We start from the raw sequence: 23,062 nt of genomic DNA on the forward strand, positions 1-23,062 counted from the left end.
AAGAATTACGTAATGTAACTTCATTAATTTATTGGCTGTCTTGCAAACTATGTACCGTGTACTGTACTGCCGCCAAGGAGTTTGCGGATCCTGTTCCGAGTATTAAGCACTGGGAGCGGGAGTAGGAGCTGACAGGAGTGGGACCTTTTCCACACTAGTTTCAACAGCGTTGATGTCGTCATCAATTTGACAAAAAACATTATGAAATATGTGTCCGTATATATGATTTCTATATGAAACATGTGTCCATAAAAGCGACTTCCATATGAAACATATGTCCATACAAGTGACTTCTATATGAAACATGTGTCTATACAAGGGACTTCCATATGCAACATGTGACAATACAAGCGACTTCTATATGAAACATGTAATCATACAAACGACATCTATATGAAACATGACTCCATAAACGCGACTTCTATAGAAAAATGTATCCGTACAGGTGACTTTTGGCCTAAAATGCGACACTAATACCCCGAGAACAAATATTCTATACTTTTGGCTTTGGCATATCTATAAATTTACCTACAGAAGCCTACGTCGGTATCTTTCCTATGGTTGAAATTTAAAAACAAAAATATTTAAAAATATATATATATATATATATATAAAAACTGAAAAAATGGTTTATGGCCGCCGTATCATGGGAACAATTTGCTAAAACATTGAACATTATGTATTTAAAAGAAATGTCAAATAAATGTTCCTATTAATACGGCAACTATGAAGGTGGAGACTGACCGGAGCATTTAAAAGGACATAGGGCCCCAGTTTGCTGACACATGGTCTAGCCTCGTAAATGCCCATACCTCCTTTATCTCTGTTGTATATATCGTAGTCGTACAGGAGAAAGTGACCAACTAACAAAACGTAAAATGTTCAGGAGGGCCATTTAAGTCACCTTTGCTTGCCAACAAAATAAACATCAATGCAGTTAGTCATTTTTGACAAGTCAATATATTATACTCCCAAGTTTAAAATCCTTTGGGATTTTTTCAGGGCAATATTAAGCCAGTAAGATATCATATAGTCAATGATAACGTTTTTGTAAAAAATGCAATTGATCACTTTCTCCTGTATGACTACAATATATTTATAAAAATCACAGTAACAGAAGATCCATAGATAAAGAGTGTCAAATAAATAAGAAATTTCAAATTTAAAAAAAAATAATGTTGCCAGTGTTTTTTATGGCTGTTAAAAATCATAATTTTTCGGTCGTGAAAAACAGTTATTATTGAAGTAGGTACCTCGCTATGTATATGGTTTAAATGCACGTTTTTATTTATTAATTTTAAATATGATTATATATCCCTTTCTCTTATATACTAAGATATAAAATGTTTTACAAATACATACAATTTTTATGCGTATCATGTCTAGTTTTTTAATTTTTTCAACACGGGAAGTCAATTTTGTTTATTTGAATTATTTTTCATCACTCAATTTGTGAAAAAAACAATTGCCAAACAATTTTTTTCCTATTTCAAAAATCCGACTGTCAATCGTATATTCTCCGACTGTCAATCGTATATTCATAGAATTTGCAATACCGGATTCGGCTTGTTTAAGCAAAAAGGCAGGTGATGAGTCACAATTAAAATGAAGTAAGTACTGTTAAAATTTATAAATATATTCATGTTTTGAAATAATTTCAAATAAATGAGAAAATTGTGGTGATACCAACAATTTTTCATACAAGACTTTTGATAATTTGAAAAAATTTTGCTACTTTTAATAGCAAAAATACAAAATAAGTTGTATATATATATATATATATATATATATATATATATATATATATATATATATATATATACATATATATATAAAGGGTCCGCCAAATAACTTTTTTTTTTTTAAAACAGGGCGTCGAGTGTAGCTTCGGCTGTGTGGCACGTAGCGCCGTCCTGTTGAAACCAAATGTTGCCAATATCCTCCTCTTCAATTTTTGTGAACAAAAATCCGTTCAACATGGCCCGATAACGATCGCCATTGACTGTAACGGCCACTCCTTGCTCATTTTCAAAGAAAAATGGCCCAATTATGCCTCTGGACCAAAATCCGCACCAAACAGTGACTCGTTTTGGGTGTACCGGCTTTTCAATGTATGCGTGCGGGTTTTCTGTGCCCCAAATACGACAATTTTGCTTGTTTACATACCCGCCAAGATCAAAATGAGCTTCATCCGAAAAGATGATTTTTTTGGCAAAATCGGCATCTTCTGTAAGTCGATCGCAGGCCCACTCAGCGAAGCGAAAACGCATTGGATGGTCAGTTGGCTTCAACTCCTGAACCAATTGGACTTTGTATGGCGTCATACCAAGGTCTTTATGCAAAATTCGTCTCAATGATGTCTCCGAAATGTTCAATTGTTGAGAACGACGGTGAATTGATGTTGATGGCGCTTCACGCACACTTTCTGCCACAACATCGATATTCTCGGGTGTACGCACTGTTTTTGGCTTTTCACGCTTTGGTTTATCGATGAGGATGCCAGTTTCTTTCACTTTTTTCACAAGATAACGAACATACGGAGCTGACGGTGCTTCTCTTCTTCCAAAAACCGTACGCAATTTTCGCACACATTCTGCAACATTACCATGATTTTCAAAGTAATGTCGCAATATTTCCCAGCGTTGTTCAAGCGTATACACAACCATATTCGCTCAGCGGAAGGATAAAACTAATTATCTGTCAAATCAGACATGAGCTAAGTGTTACCATTCACGAAATAAGCACTAGTTGAAAAAAAAAACTTTAGATGGCGGACCCTATATATATATATATATATATATATATATATATATATATATATATATATATATATATGACCCGCCTGGGAATCGAACCTGAATCCTCCGGTGTGGTAGACAAACATACCGACCACTACACAGCGTTTTATATATATATATATATATATATTTATATATATATATATATATATATATATATATATATATATATATATATATATATATATATATATATATATATATATATATATATATATATATATATATATATATATATATATATATATATATATATATATATATATATATATATATATATATATATATATATATATATATATATATATATATATATATATATATATATATATATATATATATATATATATATATATATATATATATATATATATATATATATATATATATATATATATATATATATATATATATATATATATATATATATATATATATATATATATATATATATATATATATATATATATATATATATATATATATATATATATATATATATATATATATATATATATATATATATATATATATATATATATATATATATATATATATATATATATATATATATATATATATATATATATATATATATATATATATATATATATATATATATATATATATATATATATATATATATATATATATATATATATATATATATATATATATATATATATATATATATATATATATATATATATATATATATATATATATATATATATATATATATATATATATATATATATATATATATATATATATATATATATAAATATATATATATATATATATATAAAACGCTGTGTAGTGGTCGGTATGTTTGTCTACCACACCGGAGGATTCAGGTTCGATTCCCAGGCGGGTCATATATATATATATATATATATATATATATATATATATATATATATATATATATATATATATATATATATATATATATATATATATATATATATATATATATATATATATATATATATATATATATATATATATATATATATATATATATATATATATATATATATATATATATATATATATATATATATATATATATATATATATATATATATATATATATATATATATATATATATATATATATATATATATATATATATATATATATATATATATATATATATATATATATATATATATATATATATATATATATATATATATATATATATATATATATATATATATATATATATATATATATATATATATATATATATATATATATATATATATATATATAAATATATATATATATATATATAAAACGCTGTGTAGTGGTCGGTATGTTTGTCTACCACACCGGAGGATTCAGGTTCGATTCCCAGGCGGGTCAAAATATATCCAAGTATTTTTCACTAAGACATTTAATTAATATCTCCCTGGAATGGTACCTGAAGCGCTGGACTGATCACCTTGCCTTCATATAATAAACATTGCACCAATGTGCAGTGCCCTATGCACCATTGGGTGCAGATAAGGGTCAATAGAGTAGATAGTAGTATAATACTATTTCAACACCTTTATTTTCAAAAATTCACAGTTTGGTGTAAGCCGTATTGTCCGTCATACCCGCGGCACCTGTCTATACGCTTTAAAAAAATCTAACTAGCTAGCGCCGCGGGTATACCGTTTGCAAAATTTAAATTTTCATTTCGGCTTCGCCAAGTTTTCCCAATGCACTCAGTTTTACAATGCAAGTAAATTTTTACTTGCATAAAGTATGAAAATTTTTGTAAATAATTTTTTATTATTGATTGATGAACGGCCATTTCTTTAACCCTTCCCTTACGGTGCTAAAAACTTCCGCGTGCACCGGTGATATGTATTTTGCGCACTATATGAAAACGTGGTTTAAAAACGGGAAAAATGTGAATATTCCTATATATTGCTTTATTGACCATAGCTGAAGTTGAAATGTAACAATTTTGTAATGCTAGCTCTGGTAAGTGTCTGAAAACGGGAAAAAAAATACAACGCAAGTAGCCGCAATAGCTGGCGTAGTGACACAACCGCCGCGTAAGACGATCTGCGCACTACTGGCGCAGTAAACTCATTAAAACATGCGTGTATACACAAACCATGGCACACGCACACATGCTGATAAACGTTTGTGTGTTGGTTATTTTATCCATGATTTTTTCACATATTATTTATTTCCGTCGCTGCAAATGAATAACTTTATATTATAATACTTTCATGTAATACATAAAGGTCAGCACGCTCGGCTACCGTTCTGGAGGTCCCGGGTTCGATTCCCAAGGGGGGTAAAATAAATATAAGTGATTTTTTCACTGTCATATTTATTCAATACTACCCTGGACTGGTACCTGAAGCGGAGGGCTGATCACCTTTCCTTCGTGTGTAAACGATCAAGATAACTCTGCGTTTATATGACGCAGTGCCCTATGCACCATTGGGGTGCGGATAAGGGTTTTATTATTATTATCAATACATGATTATATTGTGCCTTCGAAATGTGGTGGTTGAGGCGCATGCTCCGAATTCCATGGACAGCTAGACGCACCAATGAGTCCATTCGCCAGGAACTACGCTTGGATGGCTTGACTCTGGCCAATATCTGTACCCGACGGATTCTCCAGTTCTTTGGACACGTTGCGCGTGGCAACGAGGATAGCCTGGAACGACTAGTTGTGATCGGTAGCCTGGAGGGAAAGAGAGGGAGAGGAAGATCCCCCACACGATGGACCAAATTAAGGCAGCAGCAGGCACCTCAGTGGTTGGAGCGCTACGTGCAGCGCAGTCAAGGGATAACTGGAAAAGAGTCATTGCTTCTGCAAGGGTCACAACCCTCAGCAATGAGGAATAAGACGGAGAAGAAGAATTATACTACGGAGGAATACGAAACTTCTGAGACCGTATCTACTATATTTTATATTGATATTCTTATTTGAAAAGTCGAGCTGTAGTAAATACATATCACCGGGATGGAAATGTTAAAGGTAAGATGCATATTTTATTATCATTATATGTATATACGATTGACAGTTCTATTTTATTGATGCTGTTTTTTTATATTATTAAATACGTCGTTTGAAAGTCTACAATTAACTATTTAGATATATTTATATAAAAAGTTTTTATTTTATTATATATATTACATTGATGGGGAGTATATGGGGTTTATAATTATTTCGTTACAAGTAAGGATTAAAGGAAATAATTACAAAGTACTCTAATTACATTTTACGATGATAATATAAGTTATTATGATTATCGTAGAAAAAAATGCCGCCGTTTTAAAATAAAAAAATTCAGTCGCCAACAATATCAATTCTTACATATTTTTTTTTTTCAAAAAAATCCTTTCTCACCGATTTTGTCTTAATTTTGAATAGATTTATCCGTGGTTTCCACCTGTCATTCTGTCACACAACTTATCTTTTCCATAGATAAAATTCAAAATAAACTAAATAAAACATTTAGTTTTTAAGTTTACAAATTGTATAAAAACATTTCAATATTTGAATCAATTGTGCGTTGTCAATATGACACGGTATCGGTTCAAAGCTTAAACAGGATCAAAAGACTAAATAAATTGAGGTAGGAACCTATCATGGTTTTTTTACAAACCACGGATAAATACGTTTACGAAATCCATAGACAATTTTTCATTCTTTTAAAATAGACACTAGGATAAGAAATGTAAATTAAAAAAAATGCAATGTAAATTTTAAAAATAGTAAATCATACACGAGAGAATGTAATACATTCAGGAATACTATTAATTTTTAAATACGGTAAATTCAAAAATTATTTAAAATAAGAATAGAATGTCTTTTGGAATCATTTGAAATTTTTTAAATGTCAAAATGCAATATTGAAAATAGTGTAAACTTCCAAATGTATTTATATACAGTGGAACCTCTCACAACGATTAATTCGCATGATGAGCAATTTTTTTTAAGTTGCTCCCTTAACTCTATCCACGCGGCTTGCATAACCGTTTGTGTTTTTACAAAACATTCCCCACACGCGGCTGACATAACCGTTTGTGTTTTCACTTAGGTCCAAGTTTCGAACCTCAGTTCAACTTGGAGGGATTTTTTCATGGTGTGCAACTTTGGATAAAATAATACGTCAATCCTTGGCCTTATGACATCTGTTGAAATATCTGACTAATAATTTGTAACATCGCAAGGATAAATAAAAGAACAGATCCCTGATTTTTCTTGCGGTCGGTAATTAGTCCGCGCCATAATCATGCCCTATATCTGTCTCACTCTCGACGCTACGCATCGCCAGTGGGTAAGAGTGACACACGATGCGTGCTTTGATTTATTTATGTTACGATCTTATTTGTTTATATTACGATATATTTCAAGAATAATGTGACACAAGTGTATTATAGAGTACCAAAAAGGCACAATGAATCCCATTGAATTTTTGTTTAGGAAAATAAATTGTTTCTTAACTAAATACATGATAAAAGTAATCATTTTAAAAACGGCTAAATACCGCCGCGTACGGGCGTCTCTCAGGAACAAAGTTGACGCAGTTAAAAGGTTAATGAGCGACATTTTGCATGAGTTACAGAGGAAAGGTAAGTCCCCTTTTCGCGACATTCACTTGTTTGTCAAAACAAAATATATTGCGCTTTACGAGTAAGATTCTGGAAAGAATTATGCTCGTTATGAGAGGTTCCACTGTATAAATACATACGTGAAGAAAAAAAAACATAAAAATTATAAGCATTAAATACGAAAACAAAAGGGGAATTTTTGGCATTAAATTTAACCTAACTAAATAAAAAATATATATATATATATATATATATATATATATATATATATATATATATATATATATATATATATATATATATATATATATATATATATATATATATATATATATATATATATATATATATATATATATATATATATATATATATATATCGTAGTCGTACAGGAGAAAGTGACTAACTAACCAAACGTAAAATGTTCAGGAGGGCCATTTAAGTCACTTTTGCTTGGCAACAAAATAAACATCAACGCAGTTAGTCATTTTTAACAAGTCAATATATTATACTTCCAAGTGTAAAATTTGCTCTGGGATTTTTTCAGGGCAATATTAAGCTAGTGAGATATGAAATAGTCAATATTCATGTTTTTGTAAAAAATGTAAAAAATGTACCTGGTCACTTTCTCCTGTATGACTACGATATATTTATATATATATATATATATATATATATATATATATATATATATATATATATATATATATATATATATATATATATATAAATATATTTATATATATATATATATATATATATATATATATATATATATATATATATATATATATATATTAATATATATATATATATATATATATATATATATATATATATATATATATATATATATATATATATATATATATATATATATTTATATATATATATATATATATATATATATATCACTGTAAAAACATGTCTTCACAGGCGAAATAGCTATCGCTTAAGTAAAATAATTAATTTTTTTATTTCCGCCCTTTCAATATTGCATTTCTTCCTTGATACACAACGGGTCATTCGAGCCGGGAGCGCCAGGAATAACTGGCGAGGAAAAAAATACACGTATTACATATTACATATCGTTTTTGGGTATTACGCGGTTACAAAAACACAAACGCAACGGGGGTTGGTGTAAATGTGGAGTCCATCTCAGCCGTATAGTCTTTTCTCTTTCGTCTTTTCGTTTTGATAGTGCGCCCGCGGGCGGGTCGGAAACAGCGCCTCAATTACCTCCGCGCCAATTCCATTTTGACCGCTGAAATGACAAAAAAAAACATAAAAATTCATATACAAGTCAAAGACAACGAAATTTCATTAATAGATTAATAGTTAATGTATTAATTTTTATATTATTTTTTGAACTCTCATCAAAGATGAAGAAGAATACACTAATAGAGAAACAAAAAGTCTTGTAACAAATAGTCTTATAACATAAAATCGTAATTAAAATAATAAAATAACAAATAGTAAGCACTGGTAAATACACGTCTCCTTCACACACTATCAGCGAGCAGCGAGAGAGAGTGAAACACAACGTTTAAATTTATCCATTATAACATGGAGAAGAAATGCTGAGAAAGTACAGATTTTAAGGAGGATACAATATATTAAATAAATCTGTACTTTCAAAAGCATTGGCTAACATGTGAAGCCGCGGAACCGGAGAGAACATGGCATAGTTTGCATTATGTACAAATACTGGGAATGCAGATTTTTGCCTAGTACCTCTTTGACGCACGCTAAGCTTTATTTGATTTAAGAGATCAGGGCTGTCCAAAAAATTGTTAATAATTTTATATAACAGAACCAGATCAGTAATTACCCTTCTATCACATATATTTATCAATTTTAGCCGCTTCATTGTGCAATTATAATCTAACTCAACTATGGGAATATTTATGAACTATATGAACTATATTGTCCGCCTCCGTAGTGTAATGGTCAGCACGCTCGGCTACCATTCTGGAGGTCCCGGGTTCGATCCCCAGGGGGGGTAAAATAAATATAATCGATTTTTTCACTGTAATATTTATTCAATATTACCATGGACTGGTACCTGAAGCGGAGGGCTTATCACCTTTCCTTCATGTGTAAAAAACGATCAAGATAACACTGCGTTTATATGACACAGTGCCCTATGCACCATTGGGGTGCGGATAAGGGTTTTATTATTTATTATTATATGAACTATATACTTGAGTTATGAATGTATCTAGTCAGCAACAACAAAGAATGGCTGCTTATATTTTTAAAGGACGTTTTAACATTAACTTTTGGGTATGAAAAAAAATTATTCAATTAAATTCAATTCAATTTATTCAACAATAAAAAATTAATTGTATATGCATAACAAACAATATTCAAGGCGTATATATTAAAATTTTTGTTCGCCTCCGTAGTGTAATTGTCAGCACGCTCGGCTACCGTTCTGGAGGTCCCGGGTTCGATTCCCGGGGAAGGGTTGAATAATTATTAGTGATTTTTGAATTCTAATATTTATTCAATACTATCCTGGACTGGTAACTGAAGCGGAGGGCTGACCACCTTTCCTTCATGTGTTAACGATCAAGATAACACTGCGTTAATATGATGCAGTGCCCTATGCACCATTGGGGTGCGGATAAGGGTTCGATTGATTGATTGATTGATATATTAAAAGTAAGCAAGAAGACTTAAAGGTGTAAAAGAATCAATTTATTTATTTATAATTAACAAACATAAATTTAAATCATATACATTAACAAAAATAGAAAATAAGCAAGAATACTATTGCTAAAAGTGTAGAAGAATCCCGCTTCAGAAAACTCCTTCGGACACATGGAACAGATCAATATCCAATGTGATATTTTTCAACACAGCGGTAGCTCTTCCTACAGGCATTACCATCGGCAGGTTGGTCCTGTGTATAGGAATGTGAAACTGGATAAAAATGCGTAATCAAATACACATTCCTTCTAGTCTCTAAACTATTGTAGCCAAGCATACCCTGGAGAAACTGGGTCGGGTAGAGCCGAGGATAATAGCCATACTCTCTCATGTAGAGATACATTTTAATCATTTTTATCGATTGTTGCGCGGTATGATGGACAATCCTGAAATTATCCGGAACATTGGTCTGTATGTTCCCGATAGTTACCTAAGACAGCGTCGGCATAGATTGTTTCACATTCCTATACACAGGACCAACCCGCCGATGGTTGTGCCTGTAGGAAGAGCTACCGCTATGTTGAACAATATCACATTGGATATTGATCTGTTCCATGTGTCCGAAGGAGTTTTCCGAAGCGGGATTCTTCTACACCTTTAAGTCTTCTTGCTTACTTTTAATATATACGCCTTGAATATTGTTTGTTATGTATATATTATTTTTTTGTTGTTGAATAAATTGAAATTGAATAATTGAATTGAATACCTCAGAAACTTCTTTTGGACTTTCTCTACCATAAGAGAGTACTTGAGCTCGTGTGGCCCCCAAATCATCGAGCCACTCTTGATACACTATGCAGTGAAAGGTTAAAGCCCAGTATTTGATAAGTTGCAACTAAATGTTCTCTAAACCCAGGTAACATCTTGTGTAACTGATTTTTTTCTTAAAACACTGTTTTTGTATTGAAATAATTATCCTTACCGTCGATAATCTCCTGCTTGATGGAGCTGACTTGTGTCCGCACCTCCCTCAGGACCTCCTGCTTGAAGGCTTCCCACTCGCCGGGCCCCACCCCTCCGCACATCCCCTCCCCTGACCCGTTCACCTGCAATATATAATAAATAATAAAATAATAAAACCCTTATCCGCACTCCAATGGTGCATAGGGCACTGCGTCATATATACGCAGTGTTATCCCACTGAACCGCCACTGAAGTATACACGCCCTACTCCCGACTCCCCACTCCCCACCCGCCCACACACCCCCCGTGTGGTACTAATCAACCCGGAAAATGTCCATACTGAACTCTCCGCACTGATTGACAGTAGAAATTATCCGCTGATTGATCTGATAACCATCATCCTCAGCCAGTCCGGGAGTATGGCCGTACATGTACGGCCGATACAAAACGTGATTTATGACATGATTTATATCAAAACATGTTTAAAACACAATATATATATATATATATAATAAAACCCTTATCCGCACCCAAATGGTGCATAGGGCACTGCGTCATATAAACGCAGTGTTATCTTGATCGTTTACACATGAAGGAAAGGTGATCAGCCCTCCGCTTCAGGTACCAGTCCAGGGTAGTATTGAATAAATATGACAGTGAAAAAAATCACTTATATTCAATTTACCCCCCTTGGGAATCGAACCCGGGACCTCCAGAACGGTAGCCGAGCGTGCTGACCATTACACTACGGAGGCGGACAAAAATATACAATACTATTAACGAAAATTCATAACAAAAAAGTGCTTAAATCTTGAGTTTGTTTTGGATGGTCAGCTGGAGTGTCCCTTAGAGACAGAATAAAGACTTCTCGCATTCGTGGGAGTCTGGCTGTAACAGGCATCAATAGTAAGGTAGGGGAAAGGCAATTGGAGGTGGTATGGGCACATAGGACGCAGAGAACCTGATCATATTGTATACCGGGCGATTGCCATGGATCTTCCTCGAAAGACATCTAGAGGAAGACCAAAAATTCATGGATGCTGCAGAAAGATAACATGATTCCAAGGCATGGCCTAGGTGACGTTGTATATGATAGAAGGACCAACAGCCTGACGACGAGGAGAGCTGACCCCGACAGTCTACAAAGACGATAAGTTGGGATGGAGCTAGGAAGAGGATAACATATATTTGTAAAAATATTCAATAGATTTTGGTCACGGTGTTGGTTTATCAGCTAATAAATTAATAATAATAAAACCCTTATCCGCACCCCAATGGTGCATAGGGCACTGCGTCATATAAACGCAGTGTCATCTTGATCGTTTACACATGAAGGAAAGGTGATCAGCCATCCGCTTCAGGTACCAGTCCAGGGTAATATTGAATAAATATGACAGTGAAAAAATCACTTATATTTATTTTACCCCCCTTGGGAATCGAACCCGGGACCTCAAGAACGGTAGCCGAGCGTGCTGACCATTACACTTAACGACTATAACTATAACTTAACTTATTGACTCGAACGTTTTATGACATCATATAGTTTATTGTCTATGGTTTATAGAGCTGTAATAGTAGTAGTGTGGATTGTTTGTTTACCACTACACTACAATTTATGTTTTACAAACATGAGGGGCGGGGGTTGGGGGGGTGGACCATAGACATCAACAAATACAGCCGCCAATAATTTAGCAATGTGACCAATATTAAAATAAGTCCATCGTTTCTGTGACGTCATTCGTTACCAACTTACAAAAACAACGTTTTTACGAAGCCAAATTTTCCACAAGAAAATGAAGAATGAAAATATTGATTATATCGGCTGTTATAAACACTGCACGAGTCTAATACAATCCTTGATAGGTTGAGTATGTTAAATTAGATATTCCTACCGTCTGATAATGATCCATTGAATACTATTACAAAAAAATTACCAGGCGACATCATATGCAAAATTGAACAAGGTTTATTGGATTCAATTCTACATTTATTTCTTCTTCTTCTCCGTCTTATTCCTCATTGCTGAGGGTTGTGACCCTTGCAGAAGCAATGACTCTTCTCCAGTTATCCCTTGACTGCGCTGCACGTAGCGCTCCAACCTTTATTTATGTATATGTTAATACGTGACGCGTTTCATCTTCATCAGACATTATCAAACACATAAATAAATGTAGAATTCAATCCAGTAAACCTTGTTTAATTTTGAATGTATTACCCAACAATTCAATATGGAATTCTACCAACTGTCTGCAGTTACAATAAATGAAACATCGTATGCCATCGTGACATTAAAAAAGTCATAAATGGGTGGATTGTTATAAAATTTAGTCTGGTACACTGTCACAACTATTGGTATTGGGATGGATGCGGCGATATTACGAAAAATTACCAGACGACATCTTACGCTGAGAGCCTTTGAGTTGTATAGGACATAAAAAGAGTCATTAATGGGTCTTTTGTTAAAAAATTTTGTCTGGTACACTGTCAACAACTATTGGTATTGAGCTGGATGTGGCAATATTACAAAAAATTACCAGACGACATCTTACGCTGAGAGCCTTTGAGTTGTAAAGGACATAAAAAGAGTCATGAATGGGTCTAATGTTCAAAAATTTAGTCTGGTACACTGTCACAACTATTGGTATTGGGATGGATGTGGGATGCGCCACCTTGAGTATGGTCTCCTCGCTGGCGGAGGCCATGCGGCGGCGCGCCTTGGCGTCCAGCTCGGCGGTGCCGTTGGCGGGCGGGGCGGGCGGGGCGCCGTTGGCAGCGCCCGCCGCCAGCGCGTGCCCGGCGCCGTTGCCGTTGGCGGCGCCCAGCCGGTGCGGCAGCGTCGCCGACTTCTCCCAGGTCTTCATGCCCTCGGCGCCGCCCTCCTGAAGGCGAGAGACATAGCATTAGCACTTTCAAATGGGTATGCATGTCATAAATAGCTTGCAACACAAGACAATCCATCTACAGAATGCAAGATATAACTAGCAACACACGACACTTTATCCATAGAATGAAAAACACTGTTTGGTCACCTCGTGTGTGTGTGTGTTATTAAAACGGAAAGCCAGAAAAGGATATTTAAAGAATTTTTACTTACAGATCGTTTTTTATATAAGTTCTTACACTTTAATTACTATTGATATTAACTATTATAATCTAATCTAATTAATTAATGAAACTTTGAATTAAAATGTGAAGCTAGTTACACGTCCTTTAGAACCAAACGATGCAGGCGAATCTCCGCCTCCTCTCTTCGGTTGGTCGCTTTTGTTGAATTCGTTCGGGAATCTCCGTGGCGAATTCGTATTTTCAGTGTTGCCAACTTGGCAGTGTGGCTGCACGCCTACAACTGCTTGCAACACATGACTCTTCACCCATAGTATGAAAGACACAGCCTGCAACACATGACTCTTCACCCGTAGTATGAACGACACAGCTTGCAACACGCAACACTTCATCCATAGAATGAAAGAAATATTTTAAAGCAGAAGACATTGAATAGAATGAAAGACACAGCTTGCAACTTGGCAACCTTCAGGTAACTCCTCATCATCTTCATTCTTACCTCGCTCCTGTCGACCTGCGCCCTCCGCCGCGCCAGCGTCTTGGCCATCTCCGTCATCATGGAGTTCATGGTGGTCGGGGTCGGCGTGGTGGCCTTGCCCGCGCTGCCCCCCGAGCTGGTCGAGGAGCCGCTGTTCTCCTGGACCATCGGCTGCTGCGGGAGCGAGATCACAGGTCATCATCGGGTCAAGTGTGGGTTATCTCTAGATTACTCATTAGTCATGTGGCACGTATTTCTGAGGATAGATGGAAGCAGAAGGTGCTTGACTGGAGGCATAGAAGCGTGGGTAGGCCGCAGACATGATGGTCCAATGGCATTAGGAAAGTGGCGGGCCTGCACTGGAAGAGAGTCGCGTCCAACAGACAACTGTGCAAGTCCAAGAGGGAGGGCTTTGTTCAATGCTGGACACAAGAAGAAGGCTGAAGTAAGTAAGTAAGCACCTCTAGATTCTCTTCTTCTTCTAACCCTTGTCCGCGCCCAATGGTGCATAGGGCAATGCATCATATAGAAGCAGTATTATCTTGATCGTTAAATACACAAAGGAAAGGTGATCAGACCTCCGCTTCAGGTACCAGTCCAGGGTCATATTGAATAAATTTTGTACTGAAAAATCACCTCTAGATTACTAGCGGATTATCTCTTCATCCATAGAATGAAAGACACAGCAAAGACTACATGACACTTCATCTGTTAGTAATCTGGCGGGGTAACTCTAGATTACTAACGGGTTATCTCTAGATTATTAGCAGGTTACCTCTAGGTTAACAGTGAGTGGGTTATTTCTAGATACTGGCAGGTTATATCTAGGTTACTAGCGGGTTACCTGCAGATACTAGCAGGTTATATCTCGATTACTAGCCGGTTACCTCTAGATTACTAGTAATACTACCCGCAAATGGGCTTTTACTATCGAGTTACCTTAGATTACTAGTGATGTTATCCACAAATGGGCCATTACTAGCAGTTTACCTCTAGATCACTAGAGGTAGATTGCTAGTAATCTAGAGGGAACTGGCTAGTAATAGCCCATTTGCGAGAAGATGGAACGCCACACTCACCTGTCTTGACACACACTCGCCTGTCCTGAGTGTGTGTGCCAAGACAGGCACCTCTAGCTTCCTTCACATCCACACATCTAGTCATACATTCCAGAGATATCCTTGTCGCCGGATAGCCCATTCCATCTGTGGGTATTACTACTATCATCACACCATCTCTGCAGGGGTATGCAGAGACGATGGAATGCCACACTCGCCTCTCCTGGAACACACACACTCCTAGCTCCCTTCGCATTCACACATCTAGTCATACATCTCATTGATCCCTGTCTCCGGATAGCCCATTAGTGCGTTAGCATCACTGCTATTACTACTAACACCATCATGCCGTTTCCCTACAAGGGTAGACAGTGAGGATGGAACGCTACACACTCCTAGCTCCCTTTGCATCCACACATCCCAGATGTCCCGCCTGCAGCCCACCTTGGCCTGGCTTGTGTTGGCCTTCTTGAGGCGTGTCCTAGCTCCCTTCTAATCCATACATCTAGGCACACATCCCAGGCATATCCCTGTCTCCGGATATTACTATCACTCACCTAACAGTTCTGACACACACTCTCATCTATCTTCACACCACACATCTAGTCCTAGTCATACATTCCAGATATATCCCTGTCTCCGGATAGCCCATTCCAGGGTAAGCACCACTGCTCTGCTCCTACTACCATCAGGCTGAGTGGACGGAAGGCCACACACTCCTAGCTCCCTTCACATCCGCACATCTAGTCACACATCCCAGGCATATCCCTGTCTCCGGATACTACTATCACTCACTTTACAGTTCTGACACACACTCTCATCTACCTTCACACCACACATCTAGTCCTAGTCATACATCCCAGATATATCCCTGTCTCCGGATAGCCCATTCCAGGGTAAGCACCACTGCTCTGCTCCTACTACCATCAGGCTGAGTGGACGGAAGGCCACACACTCCTAGCTCCCTTCACATCCGCACATCTAGTCACACATCCCAGGCATATCCCTGTCTCCGGATACTACTATCACTCACTTTACAGTTCTGACACACACTCTCATCTACCTTCACACCACACATCTAGTCCTAGTCATACATCCCAGAGATATCCCTGTCTCCGGATAGCCCATTCCAGGGTTATCACCACTACTCTACTACTACTACCATTAGGCTGAGTGGACGGAAGGCCACACGCTCCTAGCTCCCCTCACATCCACACATCTAGTCACACATCCAGTCTCCGGGCACTACTACTACTATCCAGTCTCCGGGCAGCCCACCTTGGCCTGGGCGGTGTTGGCCTTCTTGAGGCGCGCGAGCTGCAGCTGCGCGGCGAGTGAGGTGGCCCCCGCGCCGGCCGGGCTGCCGCTGGCGGGCGGCGGCGGCGGGGGCGGCGGGCCCCCCCCGGCCCCGGGCGCCGGGCTACTGGCAGCGGGCGGCGGCGGCGGAGGCGGCGCGCACTGCAACCCGGTTAATTGCTGTTAGTCGGTTAGCTCCGCACCAAGCAGTAGGATTAAAGGGAGCGCAAGACTCTTGAGGTGGGGACTGGCCTCCACATTCGCGACGAGCATCCCACTTGGGAAGAAGCACTCGCTGTACTGTATATACGAATGCTCGAATCATAACATGTTAAGTTACGACAAAATGACTCTGATCAGTCCCTATCTTAAATGGTCTTTTCAAGTTTTTGAAACATGATAATAATTTAATTTATTTTATGTATTAATTTTAAATCAAACACAGATTTTTTGAGTCTACTAAGTTGTATTTTATCAACTAAAACACATAAAAAATTATATTGTGACAATTGTTTCGCCTTGTTAGGGCATTATCAAACATTCGTTTGATAATGCCCTAACAAGGCGAAACAATTGTCACGATATAATTTTTTATGTGTTTTTGTTAATAAAATACAACTTAGTAAACTCAAAAAATCTGTGTTTGATTTAAAATTAATACATAAATTAAAATGGAGTTCTACAAATTAAACGCCAAATCAACAAATTTAGAGTGGAGAAAACCCAGAAGCCTCTGTCGAGATATCCTTACATCCATTATGGGCACGCAGAGTCATCGGCACATATTGTTTTAAAGACGGTCAATGGTGACGGTCAATGGTTACGGTCAATGGTGAGTGCTTCAGAACCACGATTATTGACACGAGTACTTCGGTTGAACGACATTGATGTGACAGAGCTGCGGTTTCAACAAGATGGCGCAACACGCCACACGGCGGGTGCCACCATCAATTTACTGCGAGAAGTTTGAATTTATAAAAAAAACACCCTATACTTTCAGTTCTATTTTTGTGAAAATAACCCAAGCATGTGGTTAAAAATGTAAATCCAATTTTAAATCCAACACCTGACTAAATATTTAATAAAAAATAAGTAAATAAATATAAATCACCTGTAAGGACAGCGGTGGTGCCGCGGGCGGCGTAGGGGGTGGTGGCGCGGGGACCTGAAAATAATACGATTATAATTTATTCATATAATATTGATAATTTTGATAATTTCTATGGCGCAATTTTTGTAAAATACTACCTCTTGGATTTTGGAGAGACTTAGGACTTCGACGGATCGAATTATTTGTCATTATTTGATTCCAGTATTTAGTATAAGATCGCATTTATTTCAATAAAGGAACCAACTGTAAGTAAATCATTTTGTTTTCATTCTGTGCGCTACTCCTTTACAGTAACAAACACGATCACGCGATCACAAAACGCGGCAACACGCCGCCCCAAAACCAATGAAAAAAACCAAAAACAACCCTGCTGTTCCCGAAACCAATAGCTATAAAAGTTGACCAAACAGCTTGGCTGTCCAAAATTAAAACACAGTAAGGGACATTTTTCTTAGTACATTTTTTTTTGCATTTTTGGACTAAGTAGAATCTAGTGCAAAAATGCAAAAAAACATACTACAAAAAAAATGGCCCTTACTGTGTTTTGAGTTTGGACAGCCGAGCTATACATTCTTTCCTTATATCACCATTGGGACATCTACCATTGATAGTTTCACCGCAATGAGAGATCACATTCCGACTTTCATCCTTCTTATGACTAGAGCCATGACTGCCAGTTTAGCTTTCACTCATAGGTTTATTATTTGTTTGACTAATTTCAGTGTTAAAATATTTGAAAATGGCAAGGCAATTTTTCTTTACCGTTGAATGTCCAATTAAGTTTTGATGAGGGGGGACCGGAGGCGGGGCGGGGGGGAGAGACATGGCGGCCGACATGGGTGCGCTGGAAAATGAAACAAAGTTGTATTAACATCGTGGCAGATAAAGGCCAAATTCTTAGGAGCCTCTCGGGACTGCAAGACTATCAATACTTATTAGTCATATTTTGATGAGAGTCAAGACTGCATAAAGTGGAAATAATGACTGCTCAAACAAACAATAGTGCAAGTCACAACTGTTTTTACAAATGTTGATGCGAGTCCAGACTGTATATGAGGTGGTGGAAATAATGACTGTTCAAACAAACAATAGTGCAAAGCACAACTGTTTATACAAATGTTGATGCGAGTCCAGACTGTACATGAGGTGGTGGAAATAATGACTGTTCAAACAAACAATAGTGCAAAGCACAACTGTTTATACAAATGTTGATGTGAGTCCAGACTGTACATGAGGTGGTGGAAATAATGACTTTTCAAACAAACAATAGTGCAAAGCACAACTGTTTATACAAATGTTGATGCGAGTCCAGACTGTACATGAGGTAGTGGAAATAATGACTGTTCAAACAAACAATAGTGCAAAGCACAACTGTTTATACAAATGTTGATGCGAGTCCAGACTGTACATGAGGTGGTGGAAATAATGACTGCTCAAACAAACAATAGTGCAAAGCACAACTGTTTATACAAATGTTGATGCGAGTCCAGACTGTACATGAGGTGGTGGAAATAATGACTGTTCAAACAAACAATAGTGCAAAGCACAGCTGTTTATACAAATGTTGATGCGAGTCTAGACTGTACATGAGGTGGTGGAAATAATGACTGCTCAAACAAACAATAGTGCAAAGCACAACTGTTTATACAAATGTTGATGCGAGTCCAGACTGTACATGAGGTGGTGGAAATAATGACTGTTCAAACAAACAATAGTGCAAAGCACAGCTGTTTATACAAATGTTGATGCGAGTCTAGACTGTACATGAGGTGGTGGAAATAATGACTGTTCAAACAAACAATAGTGCAAAGCACAGCTGTTTATACAAATGTTGATGCGAGTCTAGACTGTACATGAGGTGGTGGAAATAATGACTGTTCAAACAAACAATAGTGCAAAGCACAACTGTTTATACAAATGTTGATGCGAGTCCAGACTAATGGAGGTAGTGGAAATAATGACTCCTCAAACAAACAATAGTGCAAGCCACAACTACTTATACAAATAATAATGTGAGTCTTAACTTGGTATATAAATAGTGATGCGAGTCAAGACTGTTTATTGTGGAAATAATATCTGATTATCCAGACAATGACTGCCTATAATGGAAATAATGTATGCTTGAATAAAAAATGGTGTAAGTCACATTTGATGCGAGCTTATAGTTGAAATAATGTCCGGTCAAACGAACAATAGCGCAAGTCACAACTGCTTAAACAAACAATGATGCGAGTCTTTACTTGTACAAACATTGGTGCGAGTCAGACTGCTTAAAGAGGAAATAATATCAGCAACAAACAATGATGCGAGTCTTTACTTGTTGTACAAACATTGGTGCGAGTCAGACTGCCTAAAGTGGAAATAATGTCAGCAACAAACAATGATGCGAGTCTAGACTGCTAAAAATGGAAATGACGTAAGCTTAAATAAACAATGATGCAAGTTAACAGTCAAAATAATAATTTCAGCTCAAACAAACAATGATGTGAGTCCATACAAAGGATGATACGAGTCTATACAAAGGATGACGCGAGTCTATACAAATGATGATGAGAATATATACAAAGAATGACGCGAGTCCAGAACACCGACCTGCTGGTCCTGTGGTGCGTGTGCGAGTTGTGCGTCGCCTGCTGCGGCGGCAGCGAGTGGTTCAGGCCAGCCCCGTGCGGCGGCGGCTGCGGCGGCGTCTGAACCAGCTGCTGCTGCTGCTGGAGCTGCTGCTGCTGCGCCAGCTGCTGCTGCTGCTGCGCCAGCTGCAGCTGCTGGTGCTGCAGCTGCTGCTGGAGCTGCTGCTGCAGCTGGTTCTGCTGCTGCTGGTTGTGGTGCTGCTGCTGGATGATGGCGGCGTCCTCCCGCGTCATCGTTCTGCAAACGAAACCTATTATTGTCGCGAGGCTTTGTCGGGTAATTTATGGACGGAATATTCCATATTTCATCGAGTTTGGGGAGCTTGCAAAAAATTGAACAAGTTTGGGGAATTCGCTAAGAAATTTGAACGAGTTTGGAGACCTTGCTAGGAAATTTGAACAAGTTTGGGTAGTTTTCTACGAAATTTGAACAAATTTGGGGAATTCGCTAAGAAATTTGAACGAGTTTGGAAACCTTGCTAGGAAATTTGAACAAGTTTGGGGTATTCGCTAAGAAATTTTATGGATTGTAAATTTATATTTTTGACATCTCAACATAGACGAGGCAGAATATGAAAGTCTAGGTATTTACAGGGCTTACAACCTGCCATATTCATCGGTGAACATTCATCCATCTGTCATATTCATCTACGTTGAGATATCATAAACGTAAAATAACTCGGACTAGTGAACAAGTATATGGACACACTCAAAATGTTGTGAAGGAAAATTTATACATTAAATTTGCAATCGTTAGGGCAACATCACATTGGTGGGGTTTACGAAATTGTTAAAAAATTATCCAAGGGGAATGTCACGAAAGCTTAAGAAGTTGACATAGAAAGGAGTGCATTAAGAAATATCAATGAGTTTAGAGGGTTTACTAAGAAATTTTGGAGCTTGCTAAGAAATTTCAACAAGTTTGGTGAGTTTGCTAGGAAATAACCACAAGTCTGGGGAGTTTGCTAGGAAATTAAAACAAGTTCGGGGAGCTTGCTAGGAAATTTGAACAAGTTTGGGGAGTTTGTTAGGAAATTAAAACTAGTTCCGGGAGCTTGCTAGGAAATTTCAACAAGTTTGAGGAGTTTGCAAGAAAATTTCAACAAGTTTTGGGGAGTTTGCTAGGAAATTTCAACAAGTTTTGGGGAGTTAGCTAGAAAATTTCAACAAGTTTTGGGGAGTTTGCTAGGAAATTTCAACAAGTTTTGGGGAGTTAGCTAGAAAATTTCAACAAGTTTTAAGGAGTTTGCTAGGAAATTTTAACAAGTTTTGGGGAGTTTGCTAGAAAATTTCAACAAGTTTTGGGGAGTTTGCTAGGAAATTTCAACAAGTTTTGGGGAGTTTGCTAGAAAATTTCAACAAGTTTTGGGGAGTTTGCTAGGAAATTTTAACAAGTTTGGGGAACTCGCTAGGAAAAGAAGCTTTACTGGGAAATTTGAATGATTTTGGGGGATTTGCCATGCATGCAGTTGGGCAGACAGCAGGGGAGGTGCGGATAGCTGGCATGAAAGATAGATCGCGAACCTGTACCCCATATCTTCGTCGTAGTGCGTGGAGGGGGGGTGGTGCCCGTTGAGGGCGGGGGGCGGGGCCACAGCCCCCACCACTCCGCCCGTCCTGTTCGCCAGCACCTGTAACACCACACATCACAATTATGCCACTGTTTAAACCTTCTCTCTGTCAATACAGGACACCTTCATTGTCAACTGGAAAAATTCCAGAGATTTTAGGAAAAATCACAGTTTTAAGGAAGTCCCTTTCGTGATCCACATTTAAACCTTGATTCTATGAATACAGCAGATTTAAATTATATACGGTAAAGTGACCAGAGATATACAGTTTTAACCGGATCCACGTAATAACCGTATGTGTTTTAACAAAACATGCCCCATACGCGGCTGACATAAGCGTATGTGTTTTTACTTTGCTCCAAGTTTCGAACCTCAGTTCCACTTGGAGGAATTTTTTCATGGTGTGGAACATTGGATAAAATAATACTTCAATCCTTGGCCTTATGACATCTGTTGAAATATCTGACAAATAATTTGTAACATCACAAGGATAAATAAAAGAACAGATCCTTGATTTTTCTTGAGGTCGGTAATTAGTCCGCGCCATAATCATGTCCTATATCTGTCTCACTCTCGACGCTACACATCGCCAGTGGGTAAGAGTGACACACGATGCGTGCTTTGATTTATTTATGTTACGATCTTATTTGTTTATACTACGATATATTTCAAGAATAATGTGACACACGTGTATTATAGAGTACCAAAAAGGCACAATGAATCCCATTGAACGTTTTTGTTTAGGGAAATAAATCGTTTCTTAACTAAATACATGATAAAAGTAATCATTTGAAAACAGCGAAATACCGCCGCGCACGGGCGTCTCTCAGGAACAAAGTTAACGCGGTTAAAAGGTT

The 23,062-nt window shown here is 36.9% G+C and overlaps 1 protein-coding gene across 4 annotated transcripts in view; it reads right to left on the minus strand.

Annotated features, from left to right (window-relative positions):
- Positions 1–8,472: 8,472 nt before the first annotated feature.
- The window catches only part of ena (ENAH actin regulator enabled), a 33,787-nt gene continuing 19,197 nt past the window's right edge, over positions 8,473–23,062 (minus strand). For 2 of the 4 annotated variants that reach the window (XM_088268814.1, XM_088268813.1), the window contains exons 5-12: positions 22,159–22,265; positions 20,597–20,872; positions 18,767–18,848; positions 18,005–18,058; positions 14,561–14,713; positions 13,668–13,877; positions 11,018–11,141; positions 8,473–8,644 (exon numbers count right to left, since the gene is read on the minus strand). In XM_088268814.1, the coding sequence (XP_088124940.1) occupies positions 8,616–8,644; positions 11,018–11,141; positions 13,668–13,877; positions 14,561–14,713; positions 18,005–18,058; positions 18,767–18,848; positions 20,597–20,872; positions 22,159–22,265 (1,035 nt within the window). In that variant the 3' untranslated portion in view covers positions 8,473–8,615. Of the gene's footprint in view, positions 8,645–11,017; positions 11,142–13,667; positions 13,878–14,560; positions 14,714–16,875; positions 17,056–18,004; positions 18,059–18,766; positions 18,849–20,596; positions 20,873–22,158; positions 22,266–23,062 lie in introns of all 4 variants that reach the window. The other 2 variants (XM_088268812.1, XM_088268816.1) reach the window with 2 other exon arrangements.

This window comes from Brachycentrus maculatus, unplaced genomic scaffold (assembly GCF_059751285.1).
Source record: "Brachycentrus maculatus isolate JH-2025_06_01 unplaced genomic scaffold, ASM5975128v1 h1tg000330l, whole genome shotgun sequence".
NCBI lineage: Eukaryota > Metazoa > Arthropoda > Insecta > Trichoptera > Brachycentridae > Brachycentrus > Brachycentrus maculatus.